Below are 24,957 nucleotides of genomic sequence, written 5' to 3' on the forward strand. Positions count from 1 at the left end.
AAATATACTGTATACCCTATAGTATATTATAGTATAAATATACTGTATACCCTATAATGTATTATAGTATAAATATACTGTATACCCTATAATGTATTATTGTATAAATATACTGTATACCCTATGGTATATTATAGTATAAATATACTGTAAAGCCTATAAGGTATACCCTATAGTGTATTATAGTATAAATGTACTGTATATAGTGTATTATAGTATAAATATACTGTATACCCTATAGTGTATTATAGTATAAATATACTGTATAGCCTATAGTATAAATATACTGTATAGCCTATAGTATAAATATACTGTATACCCTCAAGTGTATTAGAGTACAAATACACTGTATAGCCTACAGTATAAATATACTGTATAGCCTATAGTATAAATATACTGTATACCCTATAGTATAAATGTACTGTATAGCCTATAGTGTATTATAGAATAAATATACTGTATACCCTATAGTGTATTATAGTATAAATATACTGTATACCCTATAGTATATTATAGTAGAAATATAATGTATTCCCTATAGTGTATTATAGCATAAAAATACTGTATACCCTATAGTATATTATAGTATAAATATACTGTATACCCTATAGTATTTTATAGTATTAATATACTGTATACCCTATAGTATAAAGATACTGTATAGCCTAAAGTGTATTATCGTATAAATGTACTGTATAGCCTAAATGGGTATTATCGTATAAATATACTGTATACCCTATAATGTATTATAGTATAAATATACTGTATACCCTATAGTATAAATATACTGTATAGCCTAAAGTGTATTATAATATAAATACACTGTATACCCTATAGTATATTATAGTATAAATATACTGTATAGCCTATAGTATAAATATACTGTATACCCTATAGTATAAATGTACTGTATAGCCTATAGTGTATTATAGAATAAATATACTGTATAGCCTATAGTATAAATATACTGTATACCCTATAGTATAAATATACTGTATAGCCTATAGTATAAATATACTGTATACCCTATAGTATAAATGTACTGTATAGCCTATAGTGTATTATAGAATAAATATACTGTATACCCTATAGTATATTATAGTATAAATATACTGTATACCCTATAATGTATTATAGAATAAATATACTGTATACCCTATAGTATAAATATACTGTATAGCCTAAAGTGTATTATAATATAAATACACTGTATACCCTATAGTATATTATAGTATAAATATACTGTATACCCTATAGTATATTATAGTATAAATATACTGTATACCCTAGAGTATACAATAGTATAACTCTAATGTATTCCCTACTGCCCACATTGAACATGGAACTGTGTGATAACAACAACAAGTATTGTGCGATCTGTCAGGATCAAAACAGTTCGATCTGTGCTCCATAGTTCTTTAGTTAGCGTTCACGTCCAATTTGTATTACATGAAAACATAATCCATTTGTACTAGTGATCCTCAGCAACGACCACAATGGAACCGACAGAATTGACTTAGAGGAAGCAAGTAAACAAGTACATTGGAATGATACGAAAAAGTAGGTTATCAAACTGAGGGGAACGAACAGTCAATTGGTAGGTAAATACGTGTGTTTTTTTTTACTGACAGTCACTACTGAGCGTGGCTAATATTTATTAACAGGATAAAACAGGAAGAAAACCAATTAGAATTCGTATGACTACAACAACAAAAAATTTGCATTGGGAAAAGTTTTATCAAATCAACCTGTGTATTATACATGAAACGCATGCATTTGACCTTCACACAAAACCTCTTAAAAATGCATATACACAGGTGATGTAGTGTCTTATCAGACTTGCTGAGGCATTCATAACTACCCATTGCTTTTTCCTTCCATGTTTGACCCATAATGGTTTAGCGATAGAATTCGTTGCTCACAAAACGTTGGTTAGTAGCTGCATCCAGAGGGTCATGCGTACGTTTCAAAGGAGGTTAATAAAAGGTCAAAGGTTAGAGGTGACCGACGATCATCACGGACATAACCTTTGAGCCTGGCCCCACATTGCCGTGTTTATACTTACAAAGAAAATGCCTCCCTCCACCTTCCGGGCTCTTCTCTGACATGACACCTTTACAAATAAAATAAAAATGTTCACAGTTTCAATGATTCATTTATTCATTTATTCATTTATTCATTTCTTCATTTCTTCATTCATCCTGTGATGTTTTTTCCCAAATAATGACTCGTTCACAGAACAACAACAACATAGTTTCCATTTTCCCATTCGCACACTGTTTATCATCTCTTTATTTATCCAGACAATCCCTTTGAAAATGAAATTAAAGAATTTACCATCGATAATCTTTTTTTCAAGGCGATTCCTAACTTTGCCAAAGACAGCAACAATGCACAATCTGATGTTCGCACTTGTACAATTCCCTCTCGCGAAACGACTAGGTTTTTATAGCAGTCAGCTACTGTCCTGCCTTCGTATTTCAGAAGGCTCTTATACTACAGAATGCCCCTGAGAGAGAGATGAGAGTTTCATTGCTGCTGATCCTCTGTCTATAATACCTTTACAGTATTATGATGGCTTGACTGTGTGTGTAGCAGGACAACTGATGGCCCACCTCAACAATAGCCCCTTGACATTACACTCCATGCAGTTCGGCTTCAGAGCGAAACACTCCACAAAAACGACCCACTGCTTTCTTCTGGAAAATGTGAAGTCCAAGATGTACAAAAGGGGGTGTTGTTGGGACTGTGTTTCTGGACCTAAGGAAGGCTTTTGATACTGTTAATCATGAGATTATCATCACAAAATTGTCCAAGTTCACCCCCCCCCCCCCCCCGATGCCTTGAGATGGATGAAATCATACCTTGAAGGCAGAACTCAGTGTGTCAGAGTGAGCAATGAGCTGTCTCCCACACGTAGCTATGATGTGGGCGTGCCCCAAGGGTGAATACTGTTCAGCCTGTACATTAATGATCTGCCTTCTGTCTGTGTGTGCATGCAAAGAGCAAACAACAAGCTGCACAAGAACTCACTACTGTAATGGTCCAGGTTACAAAGTGGCTCAGTGACTCACTACTGTAATGGTTCAGGTTACAAAGTGGCTCAGTGACTCACTACTGTAATGGTCCAGGTTACATAGTGACTCACTACTGTAATGGTCCAGGTTACAAAATGGCTCAGTGACTCACTACTAAAAAAATAAAAATATTTTTTTTGCGATGTGATTTAACTCTTGAATATGTTACATGTTTTGGAGAGACCTTTCTGTGCAAAGTTATATGACTATTAATTAAGTTACATCTTTTGGAGAGTCCTTTCTGTGCAATATGCTATAACTCCATCCCCAAGGTATTTCAGCTCTAAGAATAGGGTCTCTCCCATATCGTCCCTAAGAGGGGTGCATCACGTCATGCCAGGATATTTGAGAGGGCTGAACCACTGACGTGATCTCCCTGTCTGATTTCGCACCTTCATGGGAACGTGCGGCGGTGGAGGTATTTGTGGGGTATTCTCTGCTTTGTCTCAGGGTAGGAAGTTAGTGGTCTGTTGATATCCCTCTGGTGCCGTGGGGGATATGTGCTTTGTCTCAGGGTAGGAAGTTAGTGGTCTGTTGATATCCCTCTGGTGCCGTGGGGGATATGTGCTTTGTCTCAGGGTAGGAAGTTAGTGGTCTGTTGATATCCCTCTGGTGCCGTGGGGGATATGTGCTTTGTCTCAGGGTAGGAAGTTAGTGGTCTGTTGATATCCCTCTGGTGCCGTGGGGGATATGTGCTTTGTCTCAGGGTAGGAAGTTAGTGGTCTGTTGATATCCCTCTGGTGCCGTGGGGGATATGTGCTTTGAAAAAGTGGGTGGGATTATATCCTGCCTGGGAATGGCCCTGTCCTGGGGTAACTTCAGACAGGGCCACGGTGTCCCCTGACCCTCCCCTCCCCGGTCTCCAGTATCATTGCTGCAATAGTGTATGTGCCTGGGGGCGGGGGGGGGGGGGGGGGGGGGGGTCAGGCTGTCCTATCTGGTGTAATTCTCCTGTCTTATCTCGTATCCTGTGTGATCCTGGGTATTTGATATTTGGGATTTTATAAGGAAAAGCAAAAGCAGCAGCTACTCTTCCTGGCGTCCAAACAAAACAGGGAACATAATACAGAACATTTATAGACATGGACAGCTCAAGGACAGAACTACAGGGCTGCCCAACTCTCTTCCTGGAGATCTACTGTCCTGTGGGTTTACAGTCCAACCATCTTCCTGGAGATCTACTGTCCTGCGGGTTTACAGTTCAACCATCTTCCTGGAGATCTACTGTCCTGTGGGTTTACAGCCCAACCATCTTCCTGGAGATCTACTGTTGTAACGATTCTCGTTGGTGGAAGGAGAGAAGGACCAAAATGCAGCGTGGTAAGTGTTCGTCATATTTTAATTGAAAAACTGAACACCACACAAAATAACAACGAAGAGAAAACGAAACAGTTCTGCCAGGTGAACAGACACTAAACAGAAATGAAACACCCACAACCAAAAAGGGGGAAACAGGCTACCTAAGTATGAATCTCAATCAGAGACCACGAACGACACCTGCCTCTGATTGAGAACCATACTAGGCCAAACACATAGAAATATAGCAACATAGAAAAAGGAACATAGACTACCCACCCCAACTCACGCCCTGACCAACCTAACACAAAGACATAAAAAAGGAACTAAGGTCAGAATGTGACAACTGTCCTGTAGGTTATCAGTCCAACTCTCTTCCTGGGGATCTACTGTCCTGTAAGTTATCAGTCCAACTCTCTTCCTGGAGATCTACTGTCCTGTGGGTTTTCAGTCCAACCTTCTTCCTGGATATCTACCGTCCTTTGGTTTTCAGCCTCAGCCTCTTCCTGGAGATCTACTGTCCTGTAGGTTTCCAGTCCAACCCTCTTCCTGGAGATCTACTGTCCTGTAGGTTTCCAGTCCAACCCTCTTACTGGAGATCTACTGTCCTGTAGGTTTTCAGTCCAACCCTCTTCCTGGAGATCTACTGTCCTGTAGGTTTTCAGTCCAACCTTCTTCCTGGAGATCTACTGTCCTGTATGTTTTCAGTCCAATCCTCTTCACATTTCGATCAAACATGGTGCAGCTGTCATGCCCTGGCCATAGAGAGGCTTTTATTCTCACTTTGGTTAGGCCAGGGTGTGACTAGGGTGGGCGTTCTAGTTTCTTTATTTCTATGTTTTCTATTTCTTTGTTTTTGGCCGAGTGTGGTTCCCAATCAGAGGCAGCTGTCTATCGTTGTCTCTGATTGGGAATCATATTTAGGCAGCCTTTTCCCCACCTGTGTTTTGTGGGTAGTTGTTTTCTGTATAGTTTATTTGCTTTACAGAACTGTTCATTTTTCATTTTGTTCGAGTGTTTTGATCAATAAAAATCAGGAACACTTACCAGGCTGCACTTTGGTCTGATCCTCATTACAACGAGAGCCCCAAAATTGCCCTCGCTGGAAGCCTGCGTTTCAGACATAAGGAAGTGGGTGGCTGCAAACATTCTACTTTTAAACTCGGACAAAACGGAGATGCTGGTTCTAGGTCCCAAGAAACAAAGAGATCTTCTGTTGAATCTGACAATTCATCTTGATGGTTGGGCAGCCCTTGACATGCATTATATATTTTTTTTACAAAAGGCACACGCAACCTACATATCAATTCATACACACAAACTATCTAGGTCCAATAGGGGAGAGGCGTTGTGCCGTGAGGTGTTGCTTTATCTGTTTTTACATATCAATACATACACACAAACTATCTAGGTCCAATAGGGGAGAGGCGTTGTGCCGTGAGGTGTTGCTTTATCTGTTTTTACATATCAATACATACACACAAACTATCTAGGTCCAATAGGGGAGAGGCGTTGTGCCGTGAGGTGTTGCTTTATCTGTTTTTACATATCAATACACACACAAACTATCTAGGTCCAATAGGGGAGAGGCGTTGTGCCGTGAGGTGTTGCTTTATCTGTTTTTACATATCAATACACACACAAACTATCTAGGTCCAATAGGGGAGAGGCGTTGTGCCGTGAGGTGTTGCTTTATCTGTTTTTACATATCAATACACACACAAACTATCTAGGTCCAATAGGGGAGAGGCGTTGTGCCGTGAGGTGTTGCTTTATCTGTTTTTACATATCAATACACACACAAACTATCTAGGTCCAATAGGGGAGAGGCGTTGTGCCGTGAGGTGTTGCTTTATCTGTTTTTACATATCAATACACACACAAACTGTCTAGGTCCAATAGGGGAGAGGCGTTGTGCCGTGAGGTGTTGCTTTATCTGTTTTTACATATCAATACACACACAAACTATCTAGGTCCAATAGGGGAGAGGCGTTCTGCCGTGAGGTGTTGCTTTATCTGCTTTTACATATCAATTCATACACACAAACTATCTAGGTCCAATAGGGGAGAGGCGTTGTGCCGTGAGGTGTTGCTTTATCTGTTTTTACATATCAATACACACACAAACTATCTAGGTCCAATAGGGGAGAGGCGTTCTGCCGTGAGGTGTTGCTTTATCTGCTTTTACATATCAATTCATACACACAAACTATCTAGGTCCAATAGGGGAGAGGCGTTGTGCCGTGAGGTGTTGCTTTATCTGCTTTTGAGCGATATGAGATGGAAGGAAGTTCCATGCAATAATGGCTCTATATAATACTGTTCACTTTCTGGAATTTGTTCTGGATTTGGGGACTGTGAAAAGACCCCTAGTGACATGTCTGTTGGGGTAAGTGTGTGTGTCAGAGATGTTTGTAAGCTGATTATGCAAACAAGCGGGGATTTTCAACACAATGTTTCAATCGGGCTCCCGAGTGGCGCAGCGGTCTAAGAGACTGCATCTCAGTGCAAGAGTCCCTGGTTCAAATCCAGGCTGAATCACCTCTGGCTGTGATGGGGAGTCCCGGGGGGCACAATTGGCCCAGTGTTTTCCGGGGTAGGTCGTCATTGTAAATAAGAATTTGTTCCTGACTTGCCTAGTTAAATATAAGAGCATTTTCCCCAATACTTTTGGTCCCCTAAAATGGGTGGGACCATGTGCAAAGTGCTGGAATTTACCTGATGTGGGTGAAAATCCCCTCAAATTAAAGCCAACAGTCTGCACTTTAACATCATAGTCGTTTCATTTCCAATCCAAAGTGCCGGAGAAAACAGTATCAAAACACTGTCCCAATATTCCGCTCAGTGTTTTCTCCTTACACAAGGAGAACATACTACGTATAGAATCACAATGCTCCTGTGAGAGTTATGTCTGCCCATCAGACAGGTCTGTTTAATAACTGGGATCACAGGATTATGAGTCATGATATGGTATTTACATAACTCAAAACCAGACACGCTCCATAGTGGACACCAGGGAAAGACGAGAGGAGAGAAGAGGAGGGGAGGGGAGGCGAGAGACGAGACGGGGAGGGGAGGGGAGGGAAGGAGAGGAGAGGAGAGGAGGGAAGGGAAGGGAAGGGAAGGGAAGGGAAGAGGAGAGGAGAGGAGAGGAGAGGAGAGGAGAGGAGAGGAGAGGAGAGGAGAGGAGAGGAGAGACGAGACGGGGAGGGGAGGAGGGGAGAGGAGAGACGGAGAGGAGGGGAGGGGAGGGGAGAAGACGAGAGGAGAGACGAGGAGGAGAGGAGAGGAGGGGAGGGGAGAAGACAAGACAAGAGACGATGAGAGGAGAGGAGAGGAGAGGAGAGGAGAGGAGAGGAGATGAGGAGAGGAGAGGAGAGTACATGACAGACGAAAGGGGGAAAGAGGTAGGAGAGGAGAAAGGAGAAAGATAAGGACAGGGGGAGAGGGGGAAATTATAATGACAAAGAAGAGAGATATGAGAGGAGGTTAGGATAACGAGAAAGCTGGGAGAAGGAGACCAGAGAGAGAGGAGAAGGTAGAGGATAACAGAGAGAGAGGAGAAGGTAGAGGAGAACAGAAAGAGGGAAAACATTATGTGAGCACAGAAGAGGTGCAGGGGAAGTAACATCAACTGGTGGGGGGGTAGATAAAGGGGGAAGAGAAACAGGGGGAGAGGAGAGATGGGAATCAGGGGGAGAGGAGAGATGGGAATCAGGGGGAGCAGAGAGAAGAGAAACGGGGGAGAGGGGAGAGGATAAACAAACAAGAGAGAGTATAGTATAGTGTTTACTATACTGCACAACTACAGTAGAATAGTGTTTACTAAACTACACCACTACAGTAGAATGGTGTTTACTATACTACACCACTACAGTAGAATAGTGTTTACTATACTACACCACTACAGTAGAATAGTTTTTACACCACTACAGTAGAATGGTGTTTACTATACTACACCACTACAGTAGAATAGTGTTTACTATACTGCACCACTACAGTAGAATGGTGTTTACTATACTGTACCACTAGAGTAGAATAGTGTTTACTATACTACACCACTACAGTAGAATAGTGTTTACTATACTGCACCACTACAGTAGAATGGTGTTTACTATACTACACCACTAGAGTAGAATAGTGTTTACTATACTACACCACTACAGTAGAATAGTGTTTACTATACTACACCACTACAGTAGAATAGTGTTTACTATACTACACCACTACAGTAGAATAGTTTTTACACCACTACAGTAGAATAGTGTTTACTGTACTACACCACTACAGTAGAATAGTGTTTACTATACTGCATCACTACAGTAGAATAGTGTTTACTATACTACACCACTACAGTAGAATAGTTTTTACACCACTACAGTAGAATAGTGTTTACTGTACTACACCACTACAGTAGAATAGTGTTTACTATACTACACCACTACAGTAGAATAGTGTTTACTATACTACACCACTACAGTAGAATAGTTTTTACACCACTACAGTAGAATAGTGTTTACTGTACTACACCACTACAGTAGAATAGTGTTTACTATACTGCACCACTACAGTAGAATAGTGTTTACTATACTACACCACTACAATAGAATAGTGTTTACTATACTGCACCACTACAGTAGAATAGTGTTTACTATACTACACCACTACAGTAGAATAGTGTTTACTATACTGCACCACTACAGTAGAATAGTGTTTACTATACTGCACCACTACAGTAGAATAGTGTTTACTATACTGCACCAATACAGTAGAATAGTGTTTACTAAACTACACCAATACAGTAGAATAGTGTTTACTATACTACACCACTACAGTAGAATAGTGTTTACTATACTGCAACACTACAGTAGAATAGTGTTTACTATACTACACCACTACAGTAGTATAGTGTTTACTATACTACACCACTACAGTAGAATAGTGTTTACTATACTGCACCACTACAGTAGAATAGTGTTTACTGTACTACACCACTACAGTAGAATAGTGTTTACTATACTGTACCACTACAGTAGAATAGTGTTTACTCTACTACACCACTACAGTAGAATAGTGTTTACTATACTGCACCACTACAGTAGAATAGTGTTTACTATACTGCACCACTACAGTAGAATAGTGTTTACTCTACTACACCACTACAGTAGAATAGTGTTTACTATACTGCACCACTACAGTAGAATAGTGTTTACTAATCTACACCACTACAGTAGAATAGTGTTTACTCTACTACACCCCTACAGTAGAATAGTGTTTACTATACTACACCCCTATAGTAGAATAGTGTTTACTCTACTACACCCCTACAGTAGAATAGTGTTTACTCTACTGCACCCCTACAGTAGAATAGTGTTTACTCTACTACACCCCTACAGTAGAATAGTGTTTACTCTACTACACCCCTACAGTAGAATAGTGTTTACTCTACTACACCACTACAGTAGAATAGTGTTTACTCTACTACACCCCTACAGTAGAATAGTGTTTACTCTACTACACCACTACAGTAGAATAGTGTTTACTATACTGCACTACTACAGTAGAATAGTGTTTACTATACTGCACCACTACAGTAGAATAGTGTTTACTATACTGCACCACTACAGTAGAATAGTGTTTACTCTACTACACCCCTACAGTAGAATAGTGTTTACTGTACTACACCACTACAGTAGAATAGTGTTTACTATACTGCACTACTACAGTAGAATAGTGTTTACTATACTGCACCACTACAGTATCATGTAGTGATTGCCATTTTAACATAAAGCAGTATATTTGTGGAAAGCCATTTGCTTCCTGAACAAAGATGGATTTGAATACTCTTTAAAATATTTACTAAATTAAAGCCCTGTCCATTACATGTAATCTATCTAACCTGAAAGGTCTTACACTATACTAGCATTAATAGTATACATTGATATTGTATTTACTCTCTTCAGGATACTAAGATAGTAGTACTCTCCTTTTGCACTTAAATGGCACTTCCACAGATCCACAGTAAGTTCACTAGAGAAATTAGAGGATTTTATTAAAGTATAAACCTCTTTGTGCTGGTTTCCTGGACACAGACAAAGTCTAGTCCTAGACTGTAGCAAATTCAGCAATGGGGATTCTGCATTGAACATGATTTTTAGTCCAAGACTTGATTTAATCTGTTTCCAGGCATCCCTAAGGGAACTACAGTAAACGGAATGGATTAAAAACTATGTAACTAACCTGAACTGATTAGTTATTGAACTAATATCATCATATACATTGCTGACTACACTAAATGGCTATACCTAAAATCAAATCGAATCAAATCCAACTTTATTTGTCACACGCACCGAATACAACAAGTGTAGACTTTACCGTGAAATGCTTTACTTACAAACCCTTAAACAACAGTGCAGTTTTAATAAAATATTTACCCAATAAACTAAAGTAAAAAAAATAAGAAAAAGTAACACAATAGCATAACAATAACGAGGCTTTATGCATGAAAAAATGTGTCATAACCCTTGTTTTGTCACTGTAAAGTGTGCCGGTATAGTCAGTCTTCTGATTCAGAGGTAAACAAAACACAGACCTTGCTCAACTCCCACCTCAAAAAACAAGGACATTAAATCTTTATACTCTCTTTGGATAATTCATTCCAATCATTTAAAAGTTAACAGCAGGTATTCTGCATGTAAGTTTAAGTATTTTGATATGTTGATTGTTGATTTGTTTTACTAGAATTTAGATAACCTTTATAAGAAAAATTGCTATCTTATAGCCTCCAGCTGCAATGTCAAACTGAACTAGTCAAAGATTATTTTGTCAGTGTGCGGGGGTACAGGTTAGAGGTCATTTGTACATGTAGGTAAGGGTGAAGAGACTATGCAGAGATGATAAACAGCGAGTAGCAGCAGTGTACAAAACAAATGGAGGGGGGTCAATGTAATAGTCCGGTGGCCGTTTGATTAGTTGTTCAGCAGTCTTATGGCTTGGGGGGTAGAAGCTGGTAAGGAGCCTTTTGGTCCTAGACTTGGCGCTCCGGTACCACTTGCCGTGTGGCAGCAGAGCAAACTGTCTATGACTTTGGCTTTCCTCTGACACCGCCTATTATTATAGGTCCTGGATTGCAGGATGCTTGGCCCCAGTGATGTACTGGGCCGTACTCTATACCCTCTGTTGCGCCTTATGGTCAGATGCCGAGCAGTTGCCATACCAGGCTGTGATGTAACCGGTCAGGATGCTCTCGATGGTGCAGCTGAATAACTTTTTGAGGATCTGGGGACTGATGTCATCATCTTTTCAGTCTCCTGAAGGGAAAAGGTTATGTTGTGCCCTCTTCACGACTGCCTTGGTATGTTTGGACCATGATAGATGGTTGGTGATGTGGACACCAATGAACTTCAAACTCTCGACCTGCTCCACTACAGCCCCGTTGGTTTTAATGGGGGCCTGTTTGGCCCGCCTTTTCCTGTAGTCCACAATCAGCTCCTTTGTCTTGCTCACAATGATGGAGAGGTTGTTGTCCTGTCACCACGCTGCCAGGTCTCTGACCTCCTCCCTATAGGCTGTCTCATCATTGTCGGTGATCAGGCCTACCACTGTTGTGTCATCAGTAAACTTAATGATGTTGTTCGAGTTGTGTTTGGCCACACAGTGAACAGTGTTGAGGATCAGCATGGCAGACGTGTTGTTGCCTACCCTTACCACCTGGGGGCAGCCCGTCAGGATGTCCAGGATCCAGTTGCAGAGTGGGATGTGTTTAGTCCCAGGGTCCTTAGCTTAGTGATGAGCTTGGTGGGCACTATGGTGTTGAACACTGAGCTGTAGTCAATAAACAGCATTCTCACATAGGTGTTCCTTTTGTCCAGCTGGGAATGGGCAGTGTGGAGTGCGATTGGGGCGGTATACGAATTGGAGTGGATCTAGGGTTTCCGGGAGGATTCTGTTGATGTGAACTAGGACCAGCCTTTCAAAGCACTTCATGGCTACCGACGTGAGTGCTACGGGGAGGTAATCATTTAGGCAGGTTATCTTCACTTCCTTGGGCACAGGGACTATGGTGGTCTGCTTGAAACATGTAGGTATTACAGACTCAGTCAGGGAGAGGTTGAAAACGTCAGTGAAGACACTTGCTAGTTGGTCAGTGAATGCTTTGAGTACACATCCTGGTAATCCATCTGGGCCGGCGGCTTTGTGAATGTTGACCTGTTTAAAGATCGTGCCCACATCTACCGAGAGCGTTATCACACAGTCCTCCAGAACAGCTGGTGCTCTCAAGCATGCTTCAGTGTTGCTTGCCTCGAAGCGAGCATAAAAGGCATTTAGCTCGTCTGGTAGGCTTGAGTCACTTGGCAGCTCACGTCAGGGTTTCCCTTTGTAGTCCGTAATAGTTTTCAAGCCCTGCCACATCCGATAACCATCAGAGCCAGTGTAGTAGGATTCCATCTAAATCCTGTGTTTGACGCTTTGCTTGTTTGATGGTTCGTCTGAGTGCATAGGAGCTACCGCTCCTTGAAAGCGGCAGCTCTAGCCTTCAGGTCGATGCAGATGTTGCCTGTAATCCATGGCTTGTGGTTGGGATATGTACGTACGGCAACTGTGGGTACGACGTTGTCGATGCACTTATTGATGAAGCCGATGACTGAGTTGGTATACTCCTCAATGCCATTGGATTAATCCCGGAACATATTCCAGTCTGTGCAAAACAGTCCTTTAGCTTAGCATCTGCTTCATCTGACCATTTCCTTAGTGAGCAAGTCACTGGTAAGCAGGAATCAGGAGGATAGAATTACGGTCAGCTTTGCAAAATGGAGGGCGAGGGACAGCTTTGTACGCATCTCTGTGTGTGGAGTAAAGGTGGTCTAGAGTTATTTTTCCTCTGCTTGCATATGTGACATGCTGGTAAAAATTTGGAAAACAGATTTAAGTTTACCTGCGTTAATGTTCCAAGCCACTAGGAGTGCCGCTTTTGGGTGAGCATTTTCTTGTTTGCTCATGGCCTTGTAGAGTTTGTTGAGTGCGGTCTTGGTGCCAGCACTGGTCTGTGGTGGTAAATAGATGGCTACGAATAATATAGACTCTCTTGGTAGATTATGTTGTCTACAGCTTATCATAAGGTACTCTACCTCAGGTGAGTAATACCTCGAGACTTCTTTAAAATATTAAACATCGCGCTCCAGCAAAAATTGACAAATAAACACCCCCCCCCACCCCTCGTTTTACCAGACGTAGCTTCTCTGTTCTGCCAGTGATTTGAAAATCCCTCTAGCTCTATATTATCCGTGTCATCGCTCAGCCACAACTTGGTGAAACATAAGATATTACAGTTTTTAATGTCTTGTTGGTAGGATCATTGTAATCGTAGATCATCAGTTTTATTTTCCATTGATTGCATGTTAGCAAGTAGAATTGATAGCAGTGGGATTTTAATCACTCGCCTACGGATTTCAGAATGCTGCCTGATCTGCTTCCTTTTTCCCTCAGTCTTTTCTTCACGCAAATGACGGGGATTTGGGCTTGTTCCCTGGAGAGCAGTATATCTTTCTTGTTGGACTCATTAAAGGAAAAATAAATAAATTAAAGTTGGACTTGTTAAAGGAAAAAGCTTCTACCAGTTTGTGGTGAGTAATCCCAGTTCTGATGTCCAGAAGTTTTTTTTGGTCATAAGAGATGGTTGTAGTAACATTATGTACAAAATACGTGAAAAAATAAGTAAAAAACAACACAAAAAACCGAACGAAAGCCATTCTCTTCGGCGCCATCTTAAATGGCTATACTAAATAACTATACTAAATGACTCTTCTAAATGGCTATACTAAATGACTCTTCTAAATGGCTATACTAAATAACTATACTAAATGACTCTTCTAAATGGCTATACTAAATGACTCTTCTATATGGCTATACTAAATGACTACACTAAATGGCTATACTAAATTACCATTCTAAATGGCTATACTAAATGACTCTTCTAACTGGTTATGCTAAATGACTCTTCTAAATGGCTATACTAAATGACCATTCTAAATGGCTATACTAAATGACTATACTAAATGACCATTCTAAATGGCTATACTAAATGACCATTCTAAATGACTCTTCTAAATGGCTATACTAAATGACCATTCTAAATGGCTATACTAAATGACTATACTAAATGACCATTCTAAATGGCTATACTAAATTACCATTCTAAATGGCTATACTAAATGACTATACTAAATGACCATTCTAAATGGCTATACTAAATGACCATTCTAAATGGCTATACTAAATGGCTATACTAAATGGCTATACTAAATGTTTATACTAAATTACCATTCTAAATGGCTATACTAAATTACTCTTCTAAATGGCTATACTAAATGGCTATACTAAATGACTATACTAAATGGCTATACTAAATGACTATACTAAATGGCTATACTAAATGACTATACTAAATGACCATTCTAAATGGCTATACTAAATGGCTATACTAAATGGCTATACTAAATGGCTATACTAAATGACTATACTAAATGGCTATACTAAATGACTATACTAAATGACCATTCTAAATGGCTATACTAAATGACTATACTAAATGGCTATACTAAATGAGTATACTAAATGACCATTCTAAATGGCTATACTAAATGACTATACTAAATGGCTATACTAAATGACTATACTAAATGGCTATACTAAATGACCATTCTAAATGGCTATACTAAATTACCTTTCTAAATGGCTATACGAAATTACTATTCTAAGTGGCTCTACTAAATGGCTATAGTAAATGGCTATATTACATGGCTATACTAAACGACCATACTAAATGGCTATATTACATGGCAATACTACATTACCATACCAAATTACCATACCAAATTACCATACCAAATTACCATACCACATTACCATACTAAACGACCATACTAAATTACCATTCTAAATGGCTGAGCTGCAGGCAGTTAGATTTGAGTATGTCATTTTAGGTCGAAAATTGAAAAAAAAGGGGCTAATCCTTTTAAAATAGGTGCCCTTGGAATAATACTCAACAAGTACAGATTACACAACTGTTATCAACTCTCTCACGAGTCACAAACACACACACACACTGCATGTGTACACGTGCACACAGACACAGACATGCACGCATACATAGGAGCACTCTCTCCCCCTCTCACTCTCCAATATCTTTCCACTCTCTCTCTCTCTCTCACTCCCCCTCTCTCACTCTCCCCTCTCACTCCCCCCCCCCCCCCCCCCCCCCCAGTGTGTTATAGGTGTTTACAGTATTTACTGTAAAGCAGATTACAAGGTAGGAGTTTCTGTTTTGAGAACACCTGACAGTCTCACAGGCATTCACCTCCAAAACTATTGGCACCCTTGATAAAGATGAGCAAGAATAGACTGTATAAAATTTAAAATGCAAATACTGAGCCTTATTGTACACGGGGGGAAAAAAGTACAGTTAGATTATTTTGTTAGCCTACAATATAGCTCAGTATTCATATAATATTTTTTTTACAGTTATTTTTACTCATCTTTATCAAGGATACCCAAAAATGTTGGAGGTGACGGTACATATGCCCCTGCTAAGCTAGGTGGGAGACATAAACACAGAGTAGATGTAGGCCTAGAGCCTGGTCCCCGAGAGCAGAGCGTGTGATGACTGACCTTAGTGTTAAAAGATAGAGATGGACAGAGAGAAAGAGAAATAGGGAAAGGAGAGAATAAAATATTGAGAAAGAAAATTTAAGAAATAGAAAGCGCGAGAGAAACAGGAAGCAGTTTCAGATTGTCAAATAGAAAGCATGAGAGAAACAGGAAGCAGTTTCAGATTGTCAAATTGAAAGAATGAGAGCAATAGGAAGCAGATTCAGATTGACAAATAGAAAGCAGGAGAGAAACAGGAAGCAGTTTCAGATTGTCAAATAGAAAGCAGGAGAGAAACAGGAAGCAGTTTCAGATTGTCAAATAGAAAGCATGAAAGAAACAGGAAGCAGTTTCAGATTGTCAAATAGAAAGCAGGAGAGAAACAGGAAGCAGTTTCAGATTGTCAAATAGAAAGCATGAAAGAAACAGGAAGCAGTTTCAGATTGTCAAATAGAAAGAGAACAAGGAATGTTTTGAAAATATAGAGGGGGGAGTGAGAGACGTGTTCAATTTGTTTTATTTATTCAGGGGAGCCACACCACTAATAAACTACAACACTAATAAACCACCACACTAATAAACTACAACACTAATAAACCACACCACTAAGAAACTACAACACTAATAAACCACAACACTAATAAAACACAACACTAATAAACCACAACACTAATAAACCACAACACTGATAAACCACAACACTACTAAACCACCACAACACTACTAAACCACAACACTCATAAACCACAACACTAATAAACCACAACACGACTAAACCACAACACTACTAAACCACAACACAAATTAACCACAACACAAATTAACCACAACACTTATAAACCACAACACTAATAAACCACAACACTAATAAACCACAACACTAATAAACCACAACACTAATAAACCACAAAACTACTAAACCACAACACTACTAAACCACCACACTAATAAACCACAACACTAATAAACCACAACACTAATAAACCACAAAACTACTAAACCACAACACTACTAAACCACAACACTAATAAACCACAACACTTATAAACCACAACACTAATAAACCACAACACTAATAAACCACAACACGACTAAACCACAACACGACTAAACCACAACACTAATAAACCACAACACTAATAAACCACAACACGACTAAACCACAACACTAATAAACCACAACACTAATAAACCACAAAACTACTAAACCACAACACTACTAAACCACCACACTAATAAACCACAACACTAATAAACCACAACACTACTAAACCAACCACAACACTAATAAACCACAACACTAATAAACCACAAAACTACTAAACCACAACACTACTAAACCACCACACTAATAAACCACAACACTAATAAACCAACCACAACACTAAGAAACTACAACACTAATAAACTACAACACTAATAAACACAACACTAATAAACCACAACACTAATAAACCACAACACTAATAAACCACAACACTAATAAACTACAACACTAATAAAACACAACACTAATAAACCACAACACTAATAAACCACAACACTAAGAAACCACAACACTAATAAACCACAACACTAATAAACTACAACACTAATAAAACACAACACTACTAAACCACCACAACACTAAGAAACCACAACACTAATAAACCACAAAACTACTAAACCACAACACTACTAAACCACCACACTAATAAACCACAACACTAATAAACCAACCACAACACTAAGAAACTACAACACTAATAAACTACAACACTAATAAACACAACACTAATAAACCACAACACTAATAAACCACAACACTAATAAACCACAACACTAATAAACTACAACACTAATAAAACACAACACTAATAAACTACAACAATAATAAACCACAACACTAATAAACCACAACACTACTAAACCACAACACTACTAAACCAACCACAACACTAATAAACCACAACACTAATAAACCACAACACTAATAAACCACAACACTACTAAACCAACCACAACAGTAATAAACCACAACACTACTAAACCAACCACAACACTAATAAACCACAACACTACTAAACCACCACACTAATAAACCACAACACTACTAAACCACCACACTAATAAACCACAACACTAATAAACCACAACACTACTAAACCAACCACAACACTAATAAACCACAACACTAATAAACCACAACACTACTAAACCAACCACAACACTAATAAACCACAACACTACTAAACCAACTACAACACTAATAAACCACAACACTACTAAACCAACATACTAGTAAACAACAACAAAAAAATGATAAATTAAGTGATCTATGGGAATTAACAGAGGTCCAACCAACCTTCTGATAAAGGATGCAGTGATATTAAACCTGTCACATGTGACAAAGCACAGAGTACATCGCATCCTAGGGCCGTAGAGTGGTGTCTGCTGCAGTCTGATAAATGGTGTCACCAGATTCGAGAGCTGGCAGGAAGGTTGCCTGTGCAACCTGCTTCTTGCTATTTAGGGAGAGGCGTGATCTATTTTTATAAAAAGAAGTCTACTTCAAATCTCAGGTTCTGAACTAGCTCATCCGTATATATATTTTTTAAATATCATAATTTTTTTGTCAATCCAAACGGCCAGATAATTACAGGCTTGGGAACCTGTTCGCTGAATGAACCATCCAATGCATAAATGTGAAATATTTCTATGAGAATTAGAAAACAACTAAATAACTCCCAATTTTAAATCAACAAGGGCTTTCTGCAACGCAAAACAAAATGAGATTGCAGCTCTAACATAGCCCGGTCAGTAGTAGGGGAAATAGCGTACATAAGAGTGTCATCTACGTACAGATGAATTTTACAGGTTCTTGCAGATAGACCAGTATTATTTATATAAATTAGTAAATAGTGAGGACAGGTATCAAAATTGACCCCTGCGGGACATCTTTAGTGATCCATCAGAAAGCACACATTATTGTACAATGATGTACCTAACCACTTCTAAGACTCCTGATTGAGGCCCGTTTCAGACAACCTTCGAATGAGTAGGGGATGGTCGAAAGTATCAAAGGTCCTTGGATAGGTCTGTAAAAATGGAAGCACAGTGATTCCTATGATCCAAGCAGTTGAAGAAGATTGTAGCAGCTGAAACAGTGTTATGTCCTGCTTTGGTCCTGGTCTGGTCCTGGTCTGGTCCTGGTCTGGTCCTGGTCCGGTCCTGGTCTGAAACCAGGACTGGTTCACAAGAAGTTTAAAAAATATTATTTAGCTGAGAGTTTGCAAGGGATTCTAATACTTGCAAGACAAGATAGTTTAGAAATTGGGTGGTAGTTATCTGGGTCAGAAGGGGATGGGGTGGGGGGGGGGGAGGTATTGTTAAATACAAAATGTGGGTTAAAGGTTCTACAATGAGGGGGCCAGAAAGCTGCAGTAGAAAGGGGTTAAGCCAATCAGCTCCTGTGGATTTTTTTAACATACATTATTTACGAGGCACTTATTACATCATTGACATGAAATGGTTCACATTAAAAAAACGATCCGCTTGCCCGTAGCCAATAGTCTGTCTCTCAGGTGTTGGAAGTCCCGCCTCTACTCAGCCCATTGACACAGCTTGATGTCATGTGTACCAGTATGCACAAACATCATTTGGAGCTCCAGGTCTAGAATGACCTTAAGCTCTCGAGTGATGTCACCCACTATGGCACCAGGATGACAGAATGTATCTGCACCATCGACCACCACATTCTGTACGATGGAACCCCGCCCCAAAAAGAAATGTAGGATATAATGGGAAGGGAAGTCGTGAATTTCCAGGTCGCATCCCCCCTAGGAAGACTGAACTCCGAGAGTTCTACTGCGGCACATCGAGCTTCCCCCAACAAATCATTGAAGGTGCACGGAGCAGCGAGTAGCGCTGTTGCCTAGAAGAAGGGGGTATTGCGGTGTGGGGGGGGGGACTAGTGCCTCCATAGGCTCAGTGGTCTGAAGTAGCAAGAAGTCCGGAAGGTGATGCGGTCCCCACTTGCCTGGCATCAGGGTCTCCAGGATCAGAGCGGACTCCTGGGTCCAGACACCAGCAAAGCTGTTTATCAGGCGGATCCTCCGAGGCAGGAAAGGACTTCCCAGGTTTGCGGTTCCCTTGGGTCCTTTAACCTAACTACACCTTGGCCCAGTCTCTGTGGTGAAGTGGATTTGAACAAGACACCTGCTCCAAGAAGTGGGACAGATCGACTACGCCCAACTCTCCAAAAACCCGGGCGAGAGAGATGTTTAGCGTCAAGGTATGTTAAGCCTGGGCTGCAGCTAAATTGGTGAGATTCTGCTCTCCTTCAGCTCATTGGATAACCATCGGTACATCCTTCTGCTCTCCTTCAGCTCATTGGATAGCCATTGGAACGTCCTTCTGCTCTCCTTCAGCTCATTGGATAGCCATCGGAACGTCCTTCTGCTCTCCTTCAGCTCATTGGATAGCCATCGGTACGTCCTTCTGCTCTCCTTCACCTCATTGGATAGCCATCGGAACGTCTTTCTGCTCTCCTTCAGCTCATTGGATAGCCATCGGTACGTCCTTCTGCTCTCCTTCAGCTCATTGGATAGCCATCGGAATGTCCTTCTGCTCTCCTTCAGCTCATTGGATATCCATCGGAACGTCCTTCTGCTCTCCTTCAGCTCATTGGATATCCATCGGAACGTCCTTCTGCTCTCCTTCAGCTCATTGGATAGCCATCGGAACGTCCATCTGCTCTCCTTCAGCTCATTGGATAGCCATCGGAACGTCCTTCTGCTCTCCTTCAGCTCATTGGATAGCCATTGGAACGTCCTTCTGCTCTCCTTCAGCTCATTGGATAGCCATCGGAACGTCCTTCTGCTCTCCTTCAGCTCATTGGATAGCCATTGGTACGTCCTTCTGCAGCCGCCCGACATTATCCATCATCCGGTCACACCAAAGGCAATTTTTACAGACATACCCCCTGTTCCGTTTACGCTCGATCTTCCACGCTGTCCCTCTGGTTAGTGAACATTTCACAGAAGTAGCATTGGCCAGTCAATGGTTGGCCATTGATATCCATTGGATAAGCCGTCAGTAGCCATAATGCTAAAAATAAAGGAGGCTGTACAGGCCATCGGTTGATACACTCAAGTAAATAAAATATAAAATATCCTATAAATCAGGATTAAATAGCAAACAGATGAGTTTAATTACTCTCTCCAATATTGGCTCGAAACACAGCATGCTTTACATCGTCCCAGAATGCAATGAGAGAGAGAGATGAGGGGGGAGAGAGCGAGAGAGAGAGACAGAGAGAGAAGCCACCCTGTAATGTTGGAGAGATGTCAATCATTTCCCTAAGAGATGTCAATCATTTCCATACACCTGCATGAATAGTGATGTTTATAGTTTTTCTTGACCACCAAACTTGAACATTTGAAACTGTCACATGGCCATGTGACAGACATACAGACAATGGCACCATATGGATAAAATGAAGAGTACTGGGACAGAGGCAGAGAACAATAAGAGATGGAAAACAGACTGGCAAACTGACTGACTGACTGACTGACAGAACTCACCAGTAGGGGTTTTGTGGTGAGACCCAGGTGGTCTTGGTCAAACTCCTCTTTCTCTTCCCAGGCTCCTTTGCCATCTCCATTTGACGAGGCAGTTACAGGGGCAGCCGTGGGGTCCTTTGGGTTAGACTGCCCCTTCATCACCTGAACAGGGTCCAGATTCATCCTGAAAACACACAATCACCCCGTCGTCCCAGTGGTACAATCTACCTGTATAGTATTGTCTATGCCACCTCTGTGATCTTCCCAAAATGGTACAATCCCTACGGTATTATCCAAGCAAGAGGTCCTGTCCTCTCCAGCCGTGGGCTCTAACGCTGTCCGCTACAGTGGTGTGTCTGACACAAGAGCAGCTGCACAAGTATCCCTGCAGTGTTCGCTCTTCAGTGTCTCCTCTCTTCAGAAGTAATACTGCATTGCATTGCACAGCTCATAGTCCGGTACAGTCTACAACACACACACACACACACACAACAAACCCCTTCCTCACACACAGTCACAGGTTGTCTCTCACACGCATGTTCTTTCGGATTACCTCTCTCATACACACAACTGCTCTCTGTTTCTCACACACACATTCACACACACACAGACACTCTCACACACTGTCACAACCAGGCTGACTCACACACACACACACACACATAGGTTGTCCAGTGTGGATCCAATCCAATGTAGCGTTGAATAGTGTTTTTATTGGTGTTTTTTCTATGCTGCTAAGCCTGCTCTCCCTCCACTGTTGCTATGTTGTTGTCCTCTGTTCCTCTCTGTCTCTGATCCTCTCTCTCTCTCTCTCTGCCTCACTCACTCGCTTTTTCTCACACCTCCCAATCTGTCCCATTCAATCACTCTCTCTGCTCTCCCTCTCTCGCTCTCTCTCTCTCTCTCGCTCCCTCGCTCTCTCTCTCCCTCTCTCTCTCTCTCTCTCTCTCTCTCTCTCTCTCTCTCTCGCTCTCTCGCTCTCTCCCTGTCTCTCTGTCTCACTCTCTCACTCACTCTTTCTCTTTGTCTGTCTCTCTCTCTCGCTCTCTCTCTCTCTCTCTGTCTGTCTGTCTGTCTGTCTCTCTCTCTCTCCCTCTCTCTCTCTCTCTCTCTCTCTCCCTCTCTCTCTCTGTCTCTCTCTCCCTGTCTCTCTCTCTCTCTCTCTCTCTCCCTGTCTCTCTCTCTCTCCCTCTCTCTCCCTCTCTCTCTCGGCATCTATCAGGACACTCCCCATATGAAAACGCACTCACCGCCCTTCGGGCCAATGGGAGGCTTGATTCCTTATTCAGAAGCCCCTCCCTGTGTTCCCCCACAGGCTGTTCAGTCCTCCCAAAGGATCACGGGAGATTCTGACGCACATGTGAAACCCTGTCTGTCCCAAAATGTCTGTCTCTACTGTCTGTGTCTCTGCGTCACTGCAGTGGTTTATCTCTGGCACGGTGCCACACTACCACCTAACCACCATGTCTCTATTACTTCACATTCCTTTACACTACACATGATTCCCTATTTAGCACACTATCCATAGGGGGCTATAGTCAAAAGTAGTGCACTATATTGGGAATAGGGTGCCATTTGGGATAAAGCCCGTGTGATATTGCAGCTGACATAGAGCTTCCTTGCCTCGATGTTCAACCTGCGGATTTAAACAAACAACCCTACCGCTCACAAGCGGTTTGAAATGGTATTTATAAACCCTTGGAAGTTAGTAAGACTGATTACACGGGCTTAACTCTCCGATTCTATCACATTGTAATTGACATAGAAATGTGCCATATTTTTTGAAAAGATGTTTAATGAATGAGTCGCCTTGTATCTCAAACGTTGAACTAAAAAACAACGATTTCTGTATCAAACACATCTTCTTAGTTCCTCGCATTACTCTGAAACATCTAAAGCAAACATAGGATTGTCTGGTTGAGTCCATGAAACTTGATAACTGGGTCCGTATTTACAAGATGTCTCAGAGTAGCAGTGTTGATCTAGAATCAGAGGTTCCCCCTTTGTCCGTACAACTCATTTATTTAGGATTAGGATATCATCTCTCCTACTCTAATACTCTTTGTAAATATGGTCCCTGGTTATTGTTGTGAGTTTAATAAGGAAGCAAAACAAATATAGACATTTAGCCAAAGGTTGGAAAGTGTGTCACATATAATATTTGCAGTGGTGTAAAGTACTTTAATGTACTACTTAAGTGTCACGCCCTGACCGTAAGAGCTTTTTTATGTCTCTATTTTGGTTTGGTCAGGGTGTGATTTGGGGTGGGCATTCTATGTTCCTTTTTCTATGTTTTTTGTATTTCTTTGTTTTTGGCCTGGCTGGGTCTTACCACGCTGGGCCTTACCACGCTGGGTCTTACCACGCTGGGCCTTGCCACGCTGGGCCTTACCACGCTGGGCCTTACCACGCTGGGCCTTACCACGCTGAGCCTTACCACGCTGGGTCTTACCACGCTGAGCCTTACTACGCTGAGCCTTACCACGCTGGGCCTTACCACGCTGAGCCTTACCACGCTGGGCCTTACCACGCTGAGCCTTACCACGCTGGGTCTTACCACGCTGGGCCTTACCACGCTGGGCCTTACCACGCTGAGCCTTACCACGCTGGGCCTTACCACGCTGAGCCTTACCACGCTGGGCCTTACCACGCTGGGCCTTACCACGCTGGGCCTTACCACGCTGAGCCTTACCACGCTGGGCCTTACCACGCTGAGCCTTACCACGCTGGGCCTTACCACGCTGGGCCTTACCACGCTGAGCCTTACCACGCTGAGCCTTACCACGCTGGGCCTTACCACGCTGGGCCTTACGACGCTGGGCCTTACCACGCTGCGCTTCGGTCCGAAGATGAATACTGTTACATTAAGTTGTTTTTTGGGGGGGTATCTATATGTTATGTCAACTTTAACTTTTTACTTCACTACATTCCAAAAGAAAATGATGTAATTATGTAATTTTACGTTTTCCCTGACAACCCAAATGTTCTCGTTACATTTTGACAGGAAAGTGGTCCAATTCACACACTTATCAAGAGAACATTCCCGGTCATCCCTACTGCCTCTGATCTGGAGGACTCACTAAACAGAGAACATCCCTGGTCGTCCCTACTGCCTCTGATCTGGAGGACTCACTAAACAGAGAACATCCCTGGTCATCCCTACTGCCTCTGATCTGGAGGACTCACTAAACAGAGAACATCCCTGGTCATCCCTACTGCCTCTGATCTGGAGGACTCACTAAACAGAGAACATCCCTGGTCATCCCTACTGCCTCTGATCTGGAGGACTCACTAAACAGAGAACATCCCTGGTCGTCCCTTCTGCCTCTGATCTGGAGGACTCACTAAACAGAGAACATCCCTGGTCGTCCCTTCTGCCTCTGATCTGGAGGACT

General features: G+C 41.5%; 1 protein-coding gene across 3 annotated transcripts in view; it reads right to left on the bottom strand.

Moving 5' to 3' along the window:
- LOC110496747 (cytosolic 5'-nucleotidase 1A) overlaps positions 1-22,777 on the bottom strand; it is a 60,464-nt gene extending 37,687 nt beyond the window's left edge. Inside the window, exons 1-3 of one of the 3 annotated variants that reach the window (XM_036953600.2) lie at positions 21,848-22,777; positions 21,584-21,746; positions 2,066-2,113 (exon numbers count right to left, since the gene is read on the bottom strand). In XM_036953600.2, coding sequence (XP_036809495.1) covers positions 2,066-2,113; positions 21,584-21,745 — 210 coding nt within the window. In that variant the 5' untranslated portion in view covers position 21,746; positions 21,848-22,777. Of the gene's footprint in view, positions 1-2,065; positions 2,114-21,583 lie in introns of all 3 variants that reach the window. The other 2 variants (XM_090209425.1, XM_036953601.2) reach the window with 2 other exon arrangements.
- Positions 22,778-24,957: the final 2,180 nt, after the last annotated feature.

The sequence above is a fragment of the Oncorhynchus mykiss genome, chromosome 18 (genome assembly GCF_057628025.1).
Source record: "Oncorhynchus mykiss isolate SJ-2025 chromosome 18, ASM5762802v1, whole genome shotgun sequence".
In the NCBI taxonomy this organism is placed as follows: Eukaryota; Metazoa; Chordata; class Actinopteri; order Salmoniformes; family Salmonidae; genus Oncorhynchus; species Oncorhynchus mykiss.